Source organism: Hemitrygon akajei, chromosome 31, assembly GCF_048418815.1.
Source record: "Hemitrygon akajei chromosome 31, sHemAka1.3, whole genome shotgun sequence".
Lineage (NCBI taxonomy): Eukaryota > Metazoa > Chordata > Chondrichthyes > Myliobatiformes > Dasyatidae > Hemitrygon > Hemitrygon akajei.
In genome coordinates this window covers 17,127,172-17,147,135 of record NC_133154.1, presented here as the reverse complement: position 1 = coordinate 17,147,135, position 19,964 = coordinate 17,127,172, and the positions used below count along the sequence as shown (strand labels likewise).

At 45.9% G+C, this 19,964-nt stretch overlaps 1 protein-coding gene across 5 annotated transcripts in view; it reads right to left on the bottom strand.

The window, feature by feature from the left end:
• Positions 1-6,830: 6,830 nt before the first annotated feature.
• naga (N-acetylgalactosaminidase, alpha) overlaps positions 6,831-19,964 on the bottom strand; it is a 31,388-nt gene continuing 18,254 nt past the window's right edge. For all 5 annotated transcript variants that reach the window (XM_073033473.1, XM_073033474.1, XM_073033477.1 and 2 more), the window contains 4 exons: positions 18,944-19,105; positions 15,208-15,405; positions 13,579-13,722; positions 6,831-9,849 (listed from right to left, as the gene is read on the bottom strand). In XM_073033473.1, the coding sequence (XP_072889574.1) occupies positions 9,691-9,849; positions 13,579-13,722; positions 15,208-15,405; positions 18,944-19,105 (663 nt within the window). In that variant the 3' untranslated portion in view covers positions 6,831-9,690. The remainder of the gene's footprint in view (positions 9,850-13,578; positions 13,723-15,207; positions 15,406-18,943; positions 19,106-19,964) is intronic.

Below are 19,964 nucleotides of genomic sequence, written 5' to 3'. Positions count from 1 at the left end.
TGGACCCCAAGATCCCTCTGATCCTCCATACTGCCAAGAGTCTTGCTCAGTAGAAGACAAACTGGATTGTGTTCATCTGTGGACTGCTGTGGGCTTGTTCTTGCTGACAGCATCCATGCACCATCCATCAGGAGATGACAGTCAAAGACTTGAGCTACATGCAGACTATTGTCTAAGGAAGCTGAGACCCTTCAGTGTGTACACCAGGACGTTGGAGATCTTTTAAAAGCTTGTCATGACGGCACCCCGACAACTCCACCAGGAGTTAGGGCTCACACACACACACACACACACACACACACATTGGTAAATTATTATTGTGTATATTATTATTATGTCCTTATTATTAGATAATATTATTATATATTATTGCTAAGTGTATTTTTAAATGTTGCTGCTGTAACAAAATAATTTCCCACTCAGGTTTAACAAAGTAATTGTTATTATTATGTATTATTTTGTGTGACTGTATGTTTACTGCTATCTTATATGTGCCTTGTACTGTGTGTGATTGTGGATACTGTATTTTGCAGCTTGGGCCCAGAGGAACACTGTTTTGTTTGTTTTCTTCATGGGTATTTATATATGGTTGAATGATAATTAAACAAACTTAAACTTGAAAGTTAAACTCGACTATGGGTGGACCACTGCTCCCTCTGTAGTATTCATGTGGAACTGCAGGGGGCTCTCGTCAGGACGGCCTCCGCCGGTATCAATGGCACAGATACTCCGATCGATGTGGGAACCCCCGCGCAGGAAGGGCGACACCTGTTGGAAACAGGTGGTTCTGCAGCTTCGTTGGACGGACAGCAGTCCAGAGCCCATCTCCTCCTGCAGATGGAGGGGTCTGAGTTGGTGGTGGGGGAGGGAGGGGTGGGAGGCCCCTCAAGCATTGAAATGGTGCATCACCTGGGGGGGCATGAATTTTAATAGTGCTAGGGCTCTTAAAATAAATTAACACAGCAGAAGTTATTGACCAGAATATAAAACTTTCGCAGTTTCTTTTGGAGATTTGAATAAAGTTGATTTTTGAAATATAGTAAAAAAGAACATAAAACAGCATGGCATACAATGTCAATTCAAACTAATCCCACCTGCCTGTAGACAGGCTGTGTCCCTCCATTCTCTGCTGTCTGCTCATACGTCTAAATGCCTCTTAAACTTTTCTTCCGCCACTACCCCTGACCTTGTCCCAGGTACCTACCACTCTCTTTAGTAAAAACTGTCCTATGCATTTTTTTTAAACTTTCCCCTTCTCAATGTAAGCTTAAATCCTCTAGAAATTGACATTTCCACCCTGGGGAAAAGACTCTATCTCAAGTCGTCACTTTTTATTGTCATTTCGACCATAACTGCTGGTACGATACACAGTAAAAACGAGACATTTTTCAGGACCATGGTGCTACATGAAACAGTACAAAAACTACACTGAACTAGGTAAAAACAATATAGAAAAGAACTACGCTAGACTACAGACCTACCCAGGACTGCATAAAGTTCACAAAACAGTGCAGGTATTACAATAAGTAATAAACAGGACAATAGGCACAGTAGAGGGCAGTAAGATGTCAGTCCAGGCTCTGGGTATTGAGGAGTCTGATGGCTTGGGGGAAGAAACTGTTACACAGTCTGGTTGTGAGAGCCCGAATGCTTCGGTACCTTTTCCCAGACAGCAGGAGGGAGAAGAGTTTGTATGAGGGGTGCGTGGAGTCCTTCACAATGCTGTTAGCTTTGCGGGTGCAGCATGTGGTGTAAATGTCTGTAATGGTGGGAAGAGAGACCCCGATGATCTTCTCAGCTGACCTCACTATCCGCTGCAGGGTCTTGCGATCCGAGACGGTGCGATTTCCGAACCAGGCAGTGATGCAGCTGCTCAGGATGCTCTCAATACAACCCCTGTAGAATGTGATGAGGATGGAGGGTGGGAGATGGACTTCCCTCAGCCTTCGCAGAAAGTAGAGACGCTGCTGGGCTTTCTTTGCTATGGAGCTGGTGTTGAGGGACCAGGTGAGATTCTCTGCCAGGTGAACACAAAGAAATTTCGTGCTTTTAACGAGCTCAACGGAGGAGCCGTCGATGTTCAGTGGAGAGTGGTCGCTCCGTGCTCTCCGGCACTTGGGTTTCCTGCAGCTGCTCTGGTTTCGTCCCACTGTTAGCTGGTCACCATAAATCATTCTGTGACGAGGCTAGGGTTAAACAGGCGGATTACTGGGTGGCGTGGCTTGTTGGGCCGGAAGGGCCGATTCCACACTCCATCGCTAAGTAAATAAATAAATATCTTCAGGTTTTTTTTGCTAACTCTGCCTCTTTGTTGGCTGCGTAAAACAGTCCCAGTTTGAAGCCTTCCTCAGTAATACTCCCCAACTCCCGACTCCACCCCTTCCCACCCTCCCTCCTGTAAGAAATGCTTTTCCTTTCTCAGTTCCTTCACCTCCGCCAGATCTCCTCCCAGAATGTGGCTTTCCGCTCCAGAAAAGAATGGGGTTTCCCTCCCTCTCGCCTGCATCTCCTCCATTCCCCGGACATCCGCGCTCACCCCATCTTCCCGTCGCCTTAACAGTGATAGAGTTCCCCTCACCCTTACCTACCTCCTCATCAGCCTCCACGTCCGACACTCCATCCTCCACAACTTCAGCCACCTCCAAAGGGTTCCTACCACTATCTTTACCATCGCACCCACCCACCCCCCCCCGCTTTCCACAGGGATTGCTCCCTTTGTGATTCCCGTGTCTGTTCGTCCCTCCCCACTAGTCTCCCTCCTGGCACTTATCCCTGCAAGCTGCCTAGGGGCCACACCTGCCCAATCCGGTGCAGGGGCCTCTCCATATCAGACGATGATGCAACCAGTTGGAATGATCTCCATGGTACATCTGTAGACATTTATGAGCATCTTTGGTGACATACCAATTCTCCTCAAACCCCTAATGAAATAATCCAAGGCATGGTCGAGGAAAACAGAGGTGCAGGAGCAGGCGAGGCGTGGTCGAGGCAAGTGAAGGCAGGGTTGTGATATCCCTGAAAGTGAGGGAAGTCTCGGTCTGATCAGTTTAAGTGCCGGGCCAAATTTGAAAAGTCGGGTACAGGTCGAATCATGGCAGTGGGGTTCAGGCCCCAGAGCGGTCCAAGAGTGAGGAATAACCCAACGTTTGTAAGATTTAAGTGCTGGGCCAGGTTTGAACGGTCAGGGTGTCGGGACTGGAAGCGAGGCGAGGGCCAGTTCTGTGCGCTGCTCCGTGACGTTTACTCAGCTCCGTGCTGAACTGAGGTTGTGGCCTGCTCCTGGTCGCGGCGTTGCCTGGCTTTGCACCCGTGGTCTCACAACGTCTTCGCGATGAACTGAGACCCGGCTTTGTGTACTTTGTAGAACTTCGGTTCTGAAGCCATTTGCTTAATGTTATTGTTCGCACGATTTGTGCATTGGGTGTTTGATGGTCTTTGGGTTCTTTCGAAGTTTGGAGTCATAGAAAAATACAGCACAGAAACAGGCCCTTTGGCCCGTTTAGTTCATACCGAAACCAGTTAAACTGCCTACTCCCATCAACCTGCACTTCCTTTGTTTTGTAGCTGCCTGTAAGGAGACAGATCTCAGATGTATAATGTAGACATACTTTGATAATAAATGTACTTGAACTTTGAACTTGAACTTTGTTACTCCGTCAATAAGTTGTGCCCGGGAAAAATCCCTAGAAATGTTGACATCCAGGAACTTGAAACAGCTCAACCTACCCACTTCTGATCCCTCAATGAGGACAGGCATGTGCTCCCTCGACTTACCTTTCCTGAAGTCCACAATCAGTTCCTCGCTCTTACAAGCGTAGAGTGCAGGGCCGCTGTTGTGGCACCACTCGACCAGATGGCCTGTCCCGTTCCTGTACACCTTCACATCACCATCTGAAGTTCTGCCAACTATAGCTGTTCAGTCGGCAAAATTATAGATGGTGTTTGAGCTGTGGCTGGCCACGCAGTCACGGGTGTAGAGAGAGTAGAGCAGTGGGCCAAGCACACATCCCGTCAGGTGCGCCAGTGTTGATTGTCAGCGAGGAGGAGATGTTATTTCTGATCCCCCCCCTCGACCATCCCATGTTACTTCACTCCTGATGAAGGGTTTCGGCCCAAAACGTCGTCACTACCTCCTCCCATAGATGCTGTCTGGCCTGCTGAGTTCTGCCAGCATTTTGTGTTTTTATTTATTTGTGATCTGCACTGCATAGACTGTGGTTGCCCAGTGAGGAAGTCAAGGATCCAGTTGTAGAAGCCCAGGTTTTTAAAGCATGTTGATCTCCAAGTCTGGATTTGCTGACCTTAGGATCAGCGCCTACCAACTCACCCTCCAGGATCACTGACCTTTGGCCGTGGAATGCACCGACCTGGATCCTGAAAACTGCCTCCTGCCCCTCCTTTAACTTCCCCTCGTCTCTAAACTGACCCCTAACTCCACCAGCTTGACCAGAACCAGCAGATCTCTCATTTAGACTGCTTCAGGATCAAAGGACATCAGATGGGGAAAAAAAATCTGTAGCATTTTGATTGCTTAAATTGTGGAGATAATTTGCCATAATTCCTCCCTCAGGGGGTGAAGGAGATGGGTCATGACCTTCCCCCATCATGAGCAACAGAAGGAGCTCCCACCATCTCCCTATCCAAAAAATTGCGTGATTTATGTTGGTAGCAGAAGGAGTTTTTAGTTTGTACCACATTCAGTTCTAATCAGCGTTACGTCTTTTACCTCAAGGTGATTGAACATTGCCCAGAATAAACCCTGCTTTTTATAAAGTTGACGTGAAAGATTTCATCACTTGTGTTTCTTATTACGTAAAAATCATTCAGTTTAATTGACATTATCCATTTCCAAAACCGTTTGCTTATTTCAACATTTGCATATTTCCAGCAATTCACCAATCATTGAGTGAAAACGGAAAAGGCTTTGAATGGCTTATTCTGTTGCCAATTTACACACAAGTGGGATCACCGATATTTAATATCATTCAATACTGTGACCCCTCCAAACTGATCGCCAAACTTCGCCAGCTTGGTATCAGTTCATCCCTCTGCAATTGGACCTTAGACTTTCTGACTAACAGACCCCAATCTGTTAAGCTAGACAACCTCTCCTCCTCCATTCTCACCCTGAACACCGGCATGCCTCAAGGCTGTGTGCTGAGCCTTCTTCTGTACTCCCTTTTCACCTATGACTGTGTTCCTGTACATGGTTTTAACTCCATAATCAAGTTCGCAGATGACACCACGGTGGTTGGCCTGATCAGAGGGGATGACGAGACGGCCTACAGGGACGAGGTCCAACACCTGGTCGCGTGGTGTGCCAACAACAACCTGGCTCTTAACACCCAGAAGACCAAGGAGATCATTGTAGACTTCAGGCATGCTAGGACCCACACTCACATCCCCATCTACATCAACGGAGCTGTAGTGGAGCGTGTACCAGGCTTCAAATTCCTTGGTGTCCACATTTCCCAGGATCTCACCTGGTCCCTGAACTCCTCCATCCTGATCAAAAAGGCACAACAGCGCCTTTATTTCCTGCGGAGCATCAAGAAAGCTCACCTCTGTCCCAGGATACTGACGGACTTTTACCACTGTACCATTGAGAGCACACTCACCAACTGCATCTCAGTGTGGTATGGCAATTGTCCTGTATCGGACAGCAAAGCACTCCAGCGTGTGGTGAAAACTGCCCAGTGGGTTATCGGCACCCAATTGCCCACCATTGGGAACATCTACCATAAACACTGCCTGGGCAGGGCAAAAAGCATTATCAAGGATGCATCTCACCCTAACCATGGACTTTTCACTCTCCTCCCATCCGGTAGGTGCTACAGGAGCCTCCGCTCCCGCACCAGCAGGCACAGGAAGAGCTTCTTCCCCGAAGCTGTGACCCTGCTGAACCTCACATCACAGCGCTAAGCAGTATTGCACCCATATTGTACTGTCTCAGTACTTTTAGATTTGTGTGCTGTAGCACTTATTTTTCATTCGCAGTTATTTTGTAAATAACACTGTAGTTTGCGTTTCTGGTTAGATGCTAACTGCATTTCATTGGCTTTGTATCTGTACTCGGCCCAATGACAATAAAGTTGGATCTAATGTAATGGGACACTAACCTCACCTCTTATGTGATTGGCTTCTAGTGACATCTCTGAACCAGCCTCTGACCAGCTGAATGGCGGGTCCCTGTGGTGCGCGGATCAGTTGACGTCAAATGTTGCTGAGCTAGTTGAGCAACACACTGAACTTTAGACCACAACCCGCGTTCCATGGACCCCTGGCTTAACGGTATTGGTCCATGGCTTTAAAAAGGTTGGGAACCCCTGCAAGCACAGGAGAACTGATATCTTGCTGTCATTCGGAAACTCCTTGCCGAGTTTCGGCAGTAATTGTAGGGCGGAGTTGGGCAGGAGTAGACCACCCGGTCGCTCAAGTGGGCTCTATCATTGATTATGATCTCAGCTCATCTTCTGTGTCAGTTTCCATAACCCTCAACTGCCTAAAGAAAACTTCAGTGACTGACTCTCCATTGTCTGAGGTATAGGATTACAGTGATTTCCCACCGGCCGTAGGAAGAAATTGTTATGCACTCATATTGTAAATAGCCGACTGCTGCTGGTGAGTGGGCTGGTCCCGGGTTTGAATCCCGTCACCTTCCACACGCACTGGGTTCAGCGTCGAGCTAGCAACTCGGCCTCGTACAGAACAGATGACATGCGAAGGAAACAGCGCGGAAAGGACCACCACAAATAAATCATTTGTAAATAACCGCCTCCTCATCTTGTAACTATATCCCCTCATTCAAAGAGCACTTTGACAGCAGAACATATGGTAACATTTTTATTTTTTAAGAAAGTACAAATTCACAGAAGCAACATGTTGATTTTAAAAAAGCGGTAAGATTTTTTTTTGCTGAAGAAGACATCTTTCAGCACCCAATCCATCACCCTATTTGCTTAATTCTTCCACCACCATCACAGTATAGCTGCTTTACTGCGGAGTAAACAACAATCTCAGTGCCTTAGTAAGTATTTTTAAAGTGCAATTTAACAGAAGAACTTGTCTCATCTAGTGATTGTGTGAAATTTGGGATTAAAGATAACTCGACAACAGGAAAGTCAGGAAGATCAAAGGGCAATGAAAACTCATGGTCAGTTATTACAGTTGGATTCACATTCACTGAAGTGGCAGTGGAGGTGGTCTGAATGGTGACTTGCAAAAGGGAACCGAACAAATAATGGAATTGGAACAATGTGCACGTATCTACCTGTAGTCAACCAGCAAACTAGCTCTGTCACACAGACATCACAGACACCAGGAACACATTGCCCTTGTACATGTTGTAACATTGGAGGACGGATGAGGTATAACAGCAGTGATGCTCCCACAGAATGAGAACCACCACCCTTTAACGGAAGAGAGAAACTCTCCTTGTGCTACCACGCCTTTGACCCAAGGAGGTATTTAAGGACCAAGCACATTGATGATTCTTCAGTTGCATGTAAACCAAACCAGGTAAGGACGAGATAGATTTCCTCCTCAAACACTTATTAATCAATCTGAAGGACTGAATGACAATTCAGTAGTTTTACGGCCATTATTACCTAACTCCAAGCATCTGTTTGAGATTTCCTTAATTACTGTTTATTTCATACTTGAAGTTTTCAGTGGCTGCAGTGAAATTGGATCTTGTAAGATCAGCTGAAGAGCCTGATTCTATATCCCTGGATCAATGGTCCAAGCGCTCAGTTGCTAATCTGGTAACATAACCACTACGTTAACTACCAAGAGCAGTTGGAGGTCACTCAGGCCTCAGCTGACTGCCGTTCGGTACAATCACAGCTGAACTTCCGCAATATCTTCCTCATTGAGCCCCTCCAATCTTTCACAGTCCGTCAACACCAGCCTTAAATATTTTCAATAATTGAGATATCTGCAGTTCCCCAAGGTTAAAAAAATCCAAAGTTCTTTCAGTAAGTGTATCTCTCAGCTCATTCAAAAAAATTCACAATACAGTACAGGCCCTTCAGCCCTCCATGTTGTGCCAACCCATATAATCCTTGAAAAAAAGTACTAAACCCACACTACCCATAACCCTCTATTTTTCTTTCATCCATGTGCCTGTCCAAAAGGCTCTTATATACCCCTAATGTTTTAGCCTCCACCACCATCCCTGGCAAGTCATTCCAGGCACTCACAACCCTCTGTGTAAAAAAACTTACCCCTGATGTCTCCCCCAAGCTTCCCTCCCTTAATTTTGTATATATGCCCTCTGGTGTTTGCTATTGGTGCCCTGTGAAACAAGTACTGACTATCCACCCTATCTATGCCTCTCATAATCTTGTAGACCTCTATCAAGTCCTCTTTCATTCTTCTACGCTCCAAAGAGAAAAGTCCCAGCTCTGCTAACCTTGCTTCATATGACTTGTTCTCCAATCCAGGCAACATCCTGGTAAATCTCCTCTGCACCCTTTCCATAGCTTCCACGTCCTTCCTATAATGAGGTGACCAGCTGTTCCTGTGCTCACCCAGAGCAATCGAGGGCTGGAGTGCTTCACTCTGCCACACTTAAACCAATTCTAACTATTAGAAATGCAAACTTTTTTTAAAATCGATTTGTTCCAGGGGTGTGGATGTGTGGGAACACGCCACCATTTAGTACCCATCACCAAGTGTCCCTGAGCTGAGTTAACCACTTAAGTGCCACCCCAGGTAAGGAGAGATGTCCTCTCTGGTTGTCACTAATGTACCAAGCGGGTTTGTTTAACAGCTCCGTGGCTTCACCGTTACTGCCAATGATATTAATTCAAAAAACAAAGAGTCCTCATGAAGGACCTCAGCTTGAAAGGTCAACTCCACAGATACTGCCTAACCTCGCTGAGTTCCTCCAGTATTTTGTGCACATTGTTCTGATTTCCAGCATCTGCAGAATCTTTTATGGTAAAAATCAATATTTATTTATTTTGTTGAATTTAAGTTCCCAAGCTGCCTCCATAGGAAATGAACTCATAGCTCAAGCTCAACGTTCCAGAGGTCTGGCTGCCAATCCAGTAATTTGACCATTAGGCTACTGTACTCTTGAACCTATTTTCACTACTCGAGGGGCTTAGTTTTTCCAAAGGTACAGTCCTGTTGGCATAGGCTGACCATAATATTCCAGTGGAAACAGGATGTCTGGTTTTGAGTGATCAGATGATCCTTGTTAGTAAATTGTATGCTGTTAAAGAACAAAAATCATTCCATCGCAAGTTTAACGTGTTAAATGCTTCACCTACCATCCAGGATGAAGGATGAAGCAGCCTGTTTGATAACAGCCCTATTATTGGTCTATGTCTGGAGGACGATCCATGTTGGGCTGAATAGCCTCCAAGAGTGCTGTGCACTTTTACCTGAGAGAATGGACAGTCAATGGGCATCGAGTGACCAAGACATCCACACTGACTGCTTAACCCTTACAGTACCAGAAACACCATGATCAAAGGAAAACTACATTAAAAAAAATAGACCATCAAGAGCCAATGGGATAAGTAATCCCTTCAGAATTTCCCACCTAAGCATAAAGTATGTCCAATTTGCAATGAAATGCACAAAGAATTAAAGACCAGATCATCGATAGCGGTTAATGCTGCTTCATGACGGCCAAGTACAGGCTTTGGGCCTTCTGTTGCCATGGTGATGGAGGCTCCTTCACAGCAGTAGTGGGTAGTCTCTGGGCCTTCTGTTTAGTTTGAACTGGTCTTCTGGATACACGTAGAGCATAACCACTCCGCTTGGATTAATAGAGACAGTGAACTTGGTGTCAAACTCCAGGCCGTGCAGGACATGACCTGTGTATACGTCCTTTGCCTAAACATGGAGGAAACAAAACCGGACAGATCAGGTCAACACAAACTGGAGGCGGTGCTCAAAGCTGTTCATTAGGCCCTGCTGAGGGAAAGAAATGTTTTTAAAAACAGAAATGAAGATCTGCATCGGTATTTTTAATCAAACATCCCAAAGTAGCAGAGATACCCAGGTTCGATCCTGACCTCTGGCACCATCTGTCAGGAGTTTATACAATCACCCTGGTTTTCCCCAGGTGCTATGGTTTTATTCCACACCCCAAAGCTGGGAGGGTTGGTAAGGTAATCAGCCACTGTAAGCTGCCCTGTGTGTAGGTGAGGGGAAGAATCTGGGGGAATGTGAGGAGAAGACGGCTAGTGCAAGTCAGAGATTCCCAAATGTTTTAATGCCATGAAGCCTTACTGTCAATGGAGAGGTCCATGGACCCCAGGCTGGGAATCCCACATGTAAATAGTGACTGATAGTGGGCCACAAGGCCTGTTCCAGGCATTCAATTACATGTTAACATTGATGAAGAATTTAAGAATGTAGTAATTGAATCTAACAAGATAGATGACTTGGAACACTATTAATCAATGCCTTCCTTACCACCAACTCAAACGGCAAGTTAACCTTTTGGAAATCCTGCACTAGGACCCCCAAATATCCTGAACCTGCGATTTTTAAATTCACTCCCCTTTTAGAAAATAGTCTATGCCTTTACTCCTTCAATCGAAGTGCTGGACCATACACTTCCACACTCTGTATTTGATCTGCCAAGTTTATGCCCATTCTCCTGATCTATCCAAGTCCTTCCATATCCATTTTCTCAACACTACCTGCCAATCACTGAAGTCAGGCTAACTGGCTTATAATTTCCTGTTTTTGCCTCCCTCCCTCCCAGAGTGGCATGACATTTGTGATTTGGCAATCCTCCAGAATCAATCTAGTGATTCTTAAATGATCATTACTAACACTGCCACAATCTCTTCAGCTACCTCTTACAAAACAGTGGGGTGTAGTACATCTAGTACTACTAGAGAAGGAGAAGATAAGGAGAAGGTGGGAGTGGAGGATGCTATCACGTATTTGCTGCACAAATCACTCTCTCACCTAGGGGGGGTCAGTTGTGCTGTGAGGATTACATTCCTTGACTTCTCTAGTGCCTTTAACACCATCCAGCCCAAGATCTTAAGGCACAAACTAACGGAGATGGGAGTAGACTTTCACATGGTGGATTGGATAGTGGACTACTTGACAGATAGACCTCAGTATGTGCGGTTGGGAGACTGTAGGTCTGACACGGTGGTCAGCAGCACAGGGGCGCCGCAGGGAACCGTACTCTCTCCGGTCCTGTTCACCCTGTACACATCAGACTTCCAATATAACTCGGAGTCCTGCCATGTGCAGAAGTTCGCTGATGACACGGCCATAGTGGGGTGTGTCAGGAATGGACAGGAGGAGGAGTATAGGAAACTGATACAGGACTTTGTGAGATGGTGCAACTCAAACTACCTGCGTCTCAATATCACCAAGACCAAGGAGATGGTGGTGGACTTTAGGAGATCTAGGCCTCATATGGAGCCAGTGATCATTAATGGAGAATGTGTGGAGCAGGTTAAGACCTACAAGTATCTGGGAGTACAGTTAGACGAGAAGCTAGACTGGACTGCCAACACAGATGCCTTGTGCAGGAAGGCACAGAGTCGACTGTACTTCCTAAGAAGGTTGGCGTCATTCAATGTCTGTAGTGAGATGCTGAAGATGTTCTATAGGTCAGTTGTGGAGAGCGCCCTCTTCTTTGTGGTGGCGTGTTGGGGAGGAAGCATTAAGAAGAGGGACGCCTCACGTCTTAAAAAGCTGGTAAGGAAGGCGGGCTCTGTCGTGGGCAAAGTACTGGAGAGTTTAACATCGGTAGCTGAGCGAAGGGCGCTGAGTAGGCTACGGTCAATTATGGATAACTCTGAACATCCTCTACATAGCACCATCCAGAGACAGAGAAGCAGTTTCAGCAACAGGTTACTATCGATGCAATGCTCCTCAGACAGGATGAAGAGGTCAATACTCCCCAATGCCATTAGGCTTTACAATTCTACCGCCAGGACTTAAGAACTTTTTAAAAGCTATTATTTATGCTTTTTGAGATAGTGATTTAAATGCATATCATATTTTTTTTACTGAGTTAAGTATTGTATGTAAGTAGTTTTGCCACAACAAGTGTATGGGACATTGGAAAAAAAAGTTGAATTTCCCCATGGGGATGAATAAAGTATCTATCTATCTATCTATCTAGTTCAGGTGACATATCTACCATCAGACCGTTCAGCTTCCCAAGCACTTTCTTCTTAGTTATAGCACCCACACTCACTTCTGACTCCTGACACTCTTGAATTTCTGACATGCTACTGGTGCCTGTCACATTGCAGACTGATGCAACATACTTATTCGGCTCATCCACCACTTCTTTGACCCCATTACTGCCTCTCCAGCGACATTTTCCAATGGTCCAATGTCCACTCTTGTGTCTCTTTCCCTTATCAGGAAAAAGAAATCAACTTTTACATTTGGCTAGCTTACCTCTATCTTTCGTCATTTTTTCACCATTTCTCTCTTTATTGCTTTCTAGTTGCCTTCTGCTGGTTTTAAAATGCTTCCCAATCTTCTAGCTTCCTAGTTGCATCATGCGTTCTCTCTTTTGCTTCTATGCTGTCTGTCAGCCATGTTTGTCTCATGCTCCCTTTAGAATGCTAATTCTTTGGGATGAACTGATCCTGTGTCTTCTAAATTACTCCCGGAAACTCCAGCCATTGCTGCTCTACTGTCATCCCTGTCAAAGTGTCCCCTTCCAATCAACTCTTTTCTCTCTCTCTCTCTCTCTCTCACTCTCACTCTCCTGAGCACGGGAGGTGGTGTGAGACAGCATCCAAGCTGGAGTTGGTGCTGCCCCCTAGTGTTCACTCAGCAGAAGACAAGCTTTCTTGTGGTCGACAGCAGATTTCTGCTGTGTTCATGGATTCAGGGCTGCGGGCTACATATTTTTTGTGTGGCTGCATTTTACGTGCTTGCTAGCTTATATGTGCTATACGTGTTTTATGCTGTGTGTGACTTTTGGTACTGTGTTTTGTACCTCGGTCCTGGAGTGATTTGTTTTGTTTGGTTGAATGACTATTAAACTTGAACCTCCCATTCCTTTCCCCCTTACATTTATCCAGCTTCCCCTTTCATGTATCATTTGCACTCTGCCTCAATTAATCCACATGCTAGAAAGAGTCATACCAATAGAAATTCACCAGAATTCCCCATTGGATTTGACAGTTCAGTAGTTCTAGTTAATATTGGAGAGCGTATACAATATACAGCCTGAAATTCTTACTCTTCCCAGACATCCACAAAAAACAGAAAAGAGTACCCCAAAGAATGACATTAAGTTAGAACCCCAAAGCCCTCCTTCTCTCCCCTCCCACGCACAAGCAACAGCAAAGCATTGTCCCTCTCTCCCCCCCCCCCCCCCACTTCAGCAGAAAGCATCAGCGCCCTCCCCCCACCAAGCAAGCCAAATAGTTTTGGACTATTCTGTACATCACACCAATCTAATTTTCAGAAAGCATTAAGTCACCTCAGCCCTCTCTTTTTTGGGAAGTGCTCCTGTTTGTGGGATCTTCCGCAGCACCCCCTCGAACGTGAGCTGACCATTTGCACCCATCCCCTTCGCCCGAATCATTTTCAGCCTGCAGAGAGGTAGCCCCCACTCACCGAGTACACCTTTGGGGCCGTGACGTTGAGCTGGGTCAGAGATGTGGTATACCGGTAAGGCGTGTCGGTGCGCTGGCTGAAGAAGGCAAAAGCCATGGTTGAGGAGGACAGCACTCGCATCCAGACTTGAATACTAGACTTCTCCTGGCACAGAAAGTGTGGGGAATATGACATAGGCATGGAAAACACGGCAAACTGATACTTGCTGAAACAGACAGGCATGCTAGCGATACATTATTACCCAAACCACCCTCAGGCTGATGATGAAACTCACTTATTGTTGGAGGTCAAGCCAACCCTTTAGTTTCACAAAAACTGTGTCTCCTCTTCCCTCAGTCTGCCCAATAGCTACAAAGTTTCTGGATTTCCACATCAATTCACCACAAGGCTTTGAATGGGGCAGATAACCAATTTTGCAATGTGGTAATTGTTACTGCAGAGAGATTATTTTCCCTGACCCAAAAAAAAGATAGGCATTGAAGCAGCAGAGTTCCATAACTTCAGGCTTATTTAAAAGGAGTTTTAAATATGGCAGTGAGAGGGGCCCATCCCATCAGATCCTTCCTGTATAGTCAGAGTCTCTCTCAACACATGCAGCCTTTGAGGAAATGAATACCCAGCTCCCTGTGCACTTGTGTTTGCCAAGGTCTGGAAAGGGTTGCAAGGGTTGTCACAAGTTTACCCAGAGCAGCTGCGTAACAGGGGACTCAGTGATACAAGGTACGGGATGTTTCCCGCGGCCAACATCAAAAGTGCTGCTGGAAGCTCAGTGAAAGACACACTTTGGTCTGCCCTAAGCTCGCGGGTCTTCCAGTGCACGCTGATTTCTGCAAGGAAATATTGCCGACTGGCACAAACCAGGGAGCAGGAGTACGTGCTGAGGGACGCACTGAAGCTTGGTGCAGTCACCATAGAGGCTCAGTGAAGGAGGACTGACAGTCACTGGCCCTGCATTTACTGTACATATTTTTGAAGAAAAATGTTCACCATTGTTTAAGGTTTGGCTCGTACTCAATATCTTATCAAAACATATGAAATTGTGGAAGGAGCTTGGTAAAGATGTTGACAGAATTTCTCCCTGATAAGGACAGCGGACAGACTGTAGGCCAGCCTCCTGCAACTATTTCTTTCAAGTTTATGCAAGAACAGAGTAACGGCCGATAGTTTATTTAGTTGCAGTGAGAAAAGATTCAAGCAATTTGAGTTTCATAAAGCCATTGGAGATGAAAGTCATGCGAACAAGTTACTGTAACCGTACAAAAACCACAAACCCACTGTCACGAGACGCACATATACATGATCACATGATGTACAAACACAGGCCTCCACCCGCTACCCTCGCTACAGCATACACACTCGTACAGAGCCTCTAACCTCGTCCTAACCAGAAACAATCACAGACACTGACCTGTGATTTTTCAATCCACGTAGTTTAATAGCACTGGGACTTTGCATATTTTGGTTACTTGAAGGGCCCCAGTCTCACACTGTGTACTTTGGTACTGAGTCCAAGCCCCACTGCCCTTTGTATGTTGATATTCCCTTGTAAAGACCATTGAATGCATTCCCCCACTAAATATTTTCTCTCCTACACCCGTCACCAGTCCTACCCTTTCCTCCATTGATTACCTTCAGTATCATACGGCCCTGAATTCCCAGCGGATCTTGACTAATCTTGATCAGCAGCTTGTTCTGTAGGATCTCAGCATCCGACTTGGAGATTGTCCGTAGGTCATTAGACATGAAGAGGGGTGCCGCAAGAATGGCCCAAAGAGCCATCTGTGACTTGGACTCCTCAAGGCTCAGGCCAAAGTCACCAATGATTAACTGGAGGGAGGATTAAATAAAACAAGAGGACGAGATTAGTGCACTGCGATGACAACCACCCTGCGTTCTTTTAAATAGGCTTTACTTGTCTCCTGTACATCGAAATATCAAAGCTTACAGTGAAAGTGTCACGTGTGTCAATGACCAAAGTCCACTAACAAAACCTTCCCACGATGCTTCTCAAAATATATGGACTCAGGCAATCCCAATATGCAGAAGCTGATGTGGGTTTTCAGAAATATCTCAAAAGGAGCAGAAGGAAATAGGGAGGTTTGCAGAGGAAATCTCAGTTGGCATCCAGAGAGTTCACCAATTCTGGGGTGGAAACAGTGGGAGATGGAAAAGCCTGCGCTGGAAGAACACAGAAATCTCAGGAAGGGATGAGAGCGATAGCGAGGGAAAGGTCACGGAGGGATCTGAAAACAAGAATGAGAATTTAAATTTAAAATTCAAGTTGCTGACGGACTGCGAAACAGGTACACTGGAAACTGCAGGAATGATAGGCGATAGGGACAGTTGCAGGAAAGCAACTTCCATCATCAGGGGCCCTCACCGCCCAGGCCAGGCTCTCTTCTCGCTGCTGCCATCAGGAAGGAGGTACAGGAGCCTCAGGAACCTCACCGTAAGGTTCAGGAACAGTTATTACCTCTCAACCATCAGGTTCTTGAACCAAAGGGGATAACTTCATTTGCCCCATCATTGAACTGTTCCCATATCCTGTGGATTCGCTTTCAAGGATTCTTCATCTCATGTTCTAATATTTATTACATTTATTATTATTATTATTATTATTATTATTATTATTATTACTTTCTTTTTGTATTTGCACCATTTGTTGTCTTGTGCACACTGGTTGAACACCCAAGTTGGTGCGGTCTTTCATTGATTCTGTTACGGTTGTTATTCTATTGTAGGTTTATTGAATATGCCCGCAAGAGAATGAATCTCAAGATTGAATATGCTGACATATATATACTGTGATAATAAATTTACTTCGAACTTTGATAGGACACAAGTTTTGATTTAGTTCAACTAAAAAGACACTATAAATTGGAAGACCAGTGAGATCATTGGAATAACCAACACCAGAGCAACAAGACAGAAAAGAGTAACAAGTTTCAGAAGTTGGGCTTGGGCAGAGACCATGCTAGAATATTTTTCTCATAGAAAATGCTGGGATCTTTTTGATCCATAGAATGCACGGTCAGAAGCTTTGTATAGAGTCCGAGACTCTGCAGCAAAGACAGAAACAGTTTGCCTCAGCCTCGGACTGTGATATCAGAAGGAGACCAAGGGTGTGATTGGGACCAAATGAACATTTAACGATCGAGCGTTCCTTAAGATACCCCATGTAAGAAAGCACAAAACACAATAGTCCAAATGAATAATGCTTCCGTTAGAAATGTCGCCTTGTTGATGTTTCATCTTATTGGTCAAGTTTCCCACATTCCTTGGGGAAATGTCTTAACCTCCTGTTGACGTTCAGAAGAACCAGTAAGAAGATTTTTGATATTTCCACTGTGTGTTTCATTAATTATTAGCCCCCTTCCCTCCCCCTTGTCCCACCTGTACTCTCTTCTCCTATTTCATATCCAAAATATGCTTTTAGATGCTAGTGGGATTTGTCAATTTTAGCTTGGCCAGCGCACACTATCTACCCATATCAGGCCTTGAAGGTGGTGTTGAGCTAAGAACTGAAGTGACAGATGCTGCAGAAATGGAACCCCATCGCCCGCTGGCTATAGGACTATGCAGTCAACAGCTGGCACATGCACTTCAGTATAAGGCAGCAGTTCCCAATACCTTTTTTTCCCCAAAAATATATTTTATTCAGAAATATTACAAAATAAAATTATTTACAAAAACCATTCATTGACACCGAGTCCTTATTCAATAAGTAGTTATTTACAATAAACCAGACGTTGACTCTCATTCCTTAACTGATTATACCTTTCCACACTTTCAGCCACTCATGTGGCACTATGTTGGTGCATCTTTCCACACCATTGTTGAGGGGTAAACTCCCCACCACCCAACCCCTCCCACTCCCACAGGTGACAAACCTTAAACTGTTGTCCTTCCCCACCGGGCCCTTGTGGTGGCTGCACCGAGTTTGAGTGCGTCCCTCAGCACGTACTCCTGCAGCCGAGAATGTGCCAGTCGGCAGCATTCCCCTACGGACATCTCCACGTGTTGGTAGACCATCAAGTTTTGGGCCGACCGAAGAGCGTCTTTCACCGAGTTGATGATCTGCCAGCAGCACCGGATGTCGGTCTCGGTGTGCGTCCCCGGGAACAGCCCGTAGATCAGAGAGTCCTCTGTTACGCAGCTGCTGGGGATGAACCTCGACACTGCCCCTTCCATCCTCCTCCACACCTTCTCCGCGAACCCACAGTGTGCAACGAGGTGGGTCACCGACTCCTCCTCACTGCAGTCCTCCCGTGGGCAGAGGGGTGTGGAGACGATGTTCCGGGTGTACAGGAGGGATCAGACTGGGAGGGCCCCTCTCATCGCCAGCCAGGCGAGGTCTTGGTGCCTGTTGGTGAGGTCTGGCGATGAGGCATTTTGCCAGATGAGCTGGACGGTCTGCTCAGGGAACCACCCCACTGTGTCCATCACGTCCTTCTCCTGCAGTGCCTGCAGGACCTTACGTGCTGCCCACTGCCTGATGGCCCTGTGGTCAAAGGCGTTGACCTGAAAGAACTTCTCTACGGAGGACAGGTATGGCGGCAACAGGTATGACCAGCTGACAGGGGTGTTACGCGGGAAAGGGGCCAGATCCATCCTTCGTAGCCAGGGCGACAGGTAGAACCTGGGCACATAGTGGTACTTGGTGCCCACGTACCTGGGATCCACAAACAACCTGATGCAGCCACACACGAAGCTGGCCATCAGGGTGAGGGCGACATTGGGGACGTTTTTGCCCCTGTTGTCCAGGGACTTGTGCATGGTGGCCCGCCTGACTCGCTCCATCCTCGATCCCCAGATGAATCTGAAGATGGCCCAGGTGATTTCTGAGCTGCAGGAGCGGGGGACTGGCCACACCTGCGCCATACAGAAGTTCCCAATACCATTAAGGGATCTGTGGATCCCAAGTTAGGAACCCCTGGTATAAGGACACAAAGAAGCTCGTGCTAAGGCAAAGTGTACTTTTTAAAATCTTATTTCATGACTTCTAAGAAGTTTCACAACTCTAAGAAGCCTATTGTCTCAACTTCAAAGCTGCAGCAATGAGATACCACACAATACGGCAACAGCCAAGCAAGTGATTTACTACCCCTTCTACAAGCCATATTCCTGGCAATGCAACACTGCCTTTGAACTGGAATAACTGGAATGAGACGTCAACCCACAATCTTGTGAAGGGAAGTCAGCCGTTCCCATTCAAGCTATGCATTCAGAACTGTCCAAGGAAATTATAACAAGGGGTATGGAAACTGTAAAGTGCCTGTAGCCCATAAACCTGAATCTTTCAATCTGAAGGGCAGATTGGCCCCATGAGGAGAAGGAGCAGAGCGATGAGGCAGTGTCCACATACCATGTCTGGGTCGTTCCATCTCCCCGGGCCAGCCGCCGGCTGCAGGACATCTTGGTGCTTCCCGTACCAGTTGACGATGTCCTGAACGCTGTCCCATGAGTCGCTGATGTCACCATAGTTCCTCCAGAGATTGCAGATCTCCCCCAGCAGAGTGTAGTTCACCTACAGAAAACCGATTCGGATAAAGAGGCAGAACTGAAGCCCTTCTCACTGCTGCCTTCAGGAAGAAGGTACAGGAGCCTCAGGACTCGCACCACCAGGTTCAGAGACAGTTATTACCCCTCAACCATCAGGCTCTTGAACCAAAGGGATAAGTTCACTCAGCTTCACTTGCCCCATCACTGAAATGTTCTCACTAGCTACAGACTCAATTTCAAGGACTCATGTTCTCGATATTTATTATTATTCTTTCTTTTCTTTTTGTATTTGTACAGTGTTTAGTCTTTTCCACACTGGTTGAATGCCAAAATTGGTGCAATCTTTCATTGATTCTGTTATGGCTATTATTCCATTGTGGATTTATTAAGTATTGTGTGCCCATAAAACAATGAGTCTCAGGGTAGTACAGTACGTATATATGTACTTCAATATTCTTTGAACGTTGGAACACATTGTTCCAACTCCAAGCAGAGCTGGATGTGTTAACCCATCACTGTGCTGACCTGCACTCTGACAGTGTAATCTTATCAGAAGATGGAAGACAGAAGAGGCTGTAATAATCTAATCAATTACCACTTTAACATTCAGGCCCTTTGAGACGAGGCAATGAAATCAAGTAAATCCTTCAATATAATGAGCAGTGCTCAGTAAAGAAAAATACCGTTTGGCAAAAGAGCAGTGCTATCATTTCCATTCTTTATTTACCTGGAGCACTGCAAATTATTCTCTCTCACACTGCCCTTCAACTTCCCTTTGATTCTTTTTGCATTTAACTACACTAAGGAATAATTTACAATACCCGATTAACCTAACAGCACATCTTTGGATTGTGGGAAGAAACACATACAGTCATAGTGAGAAT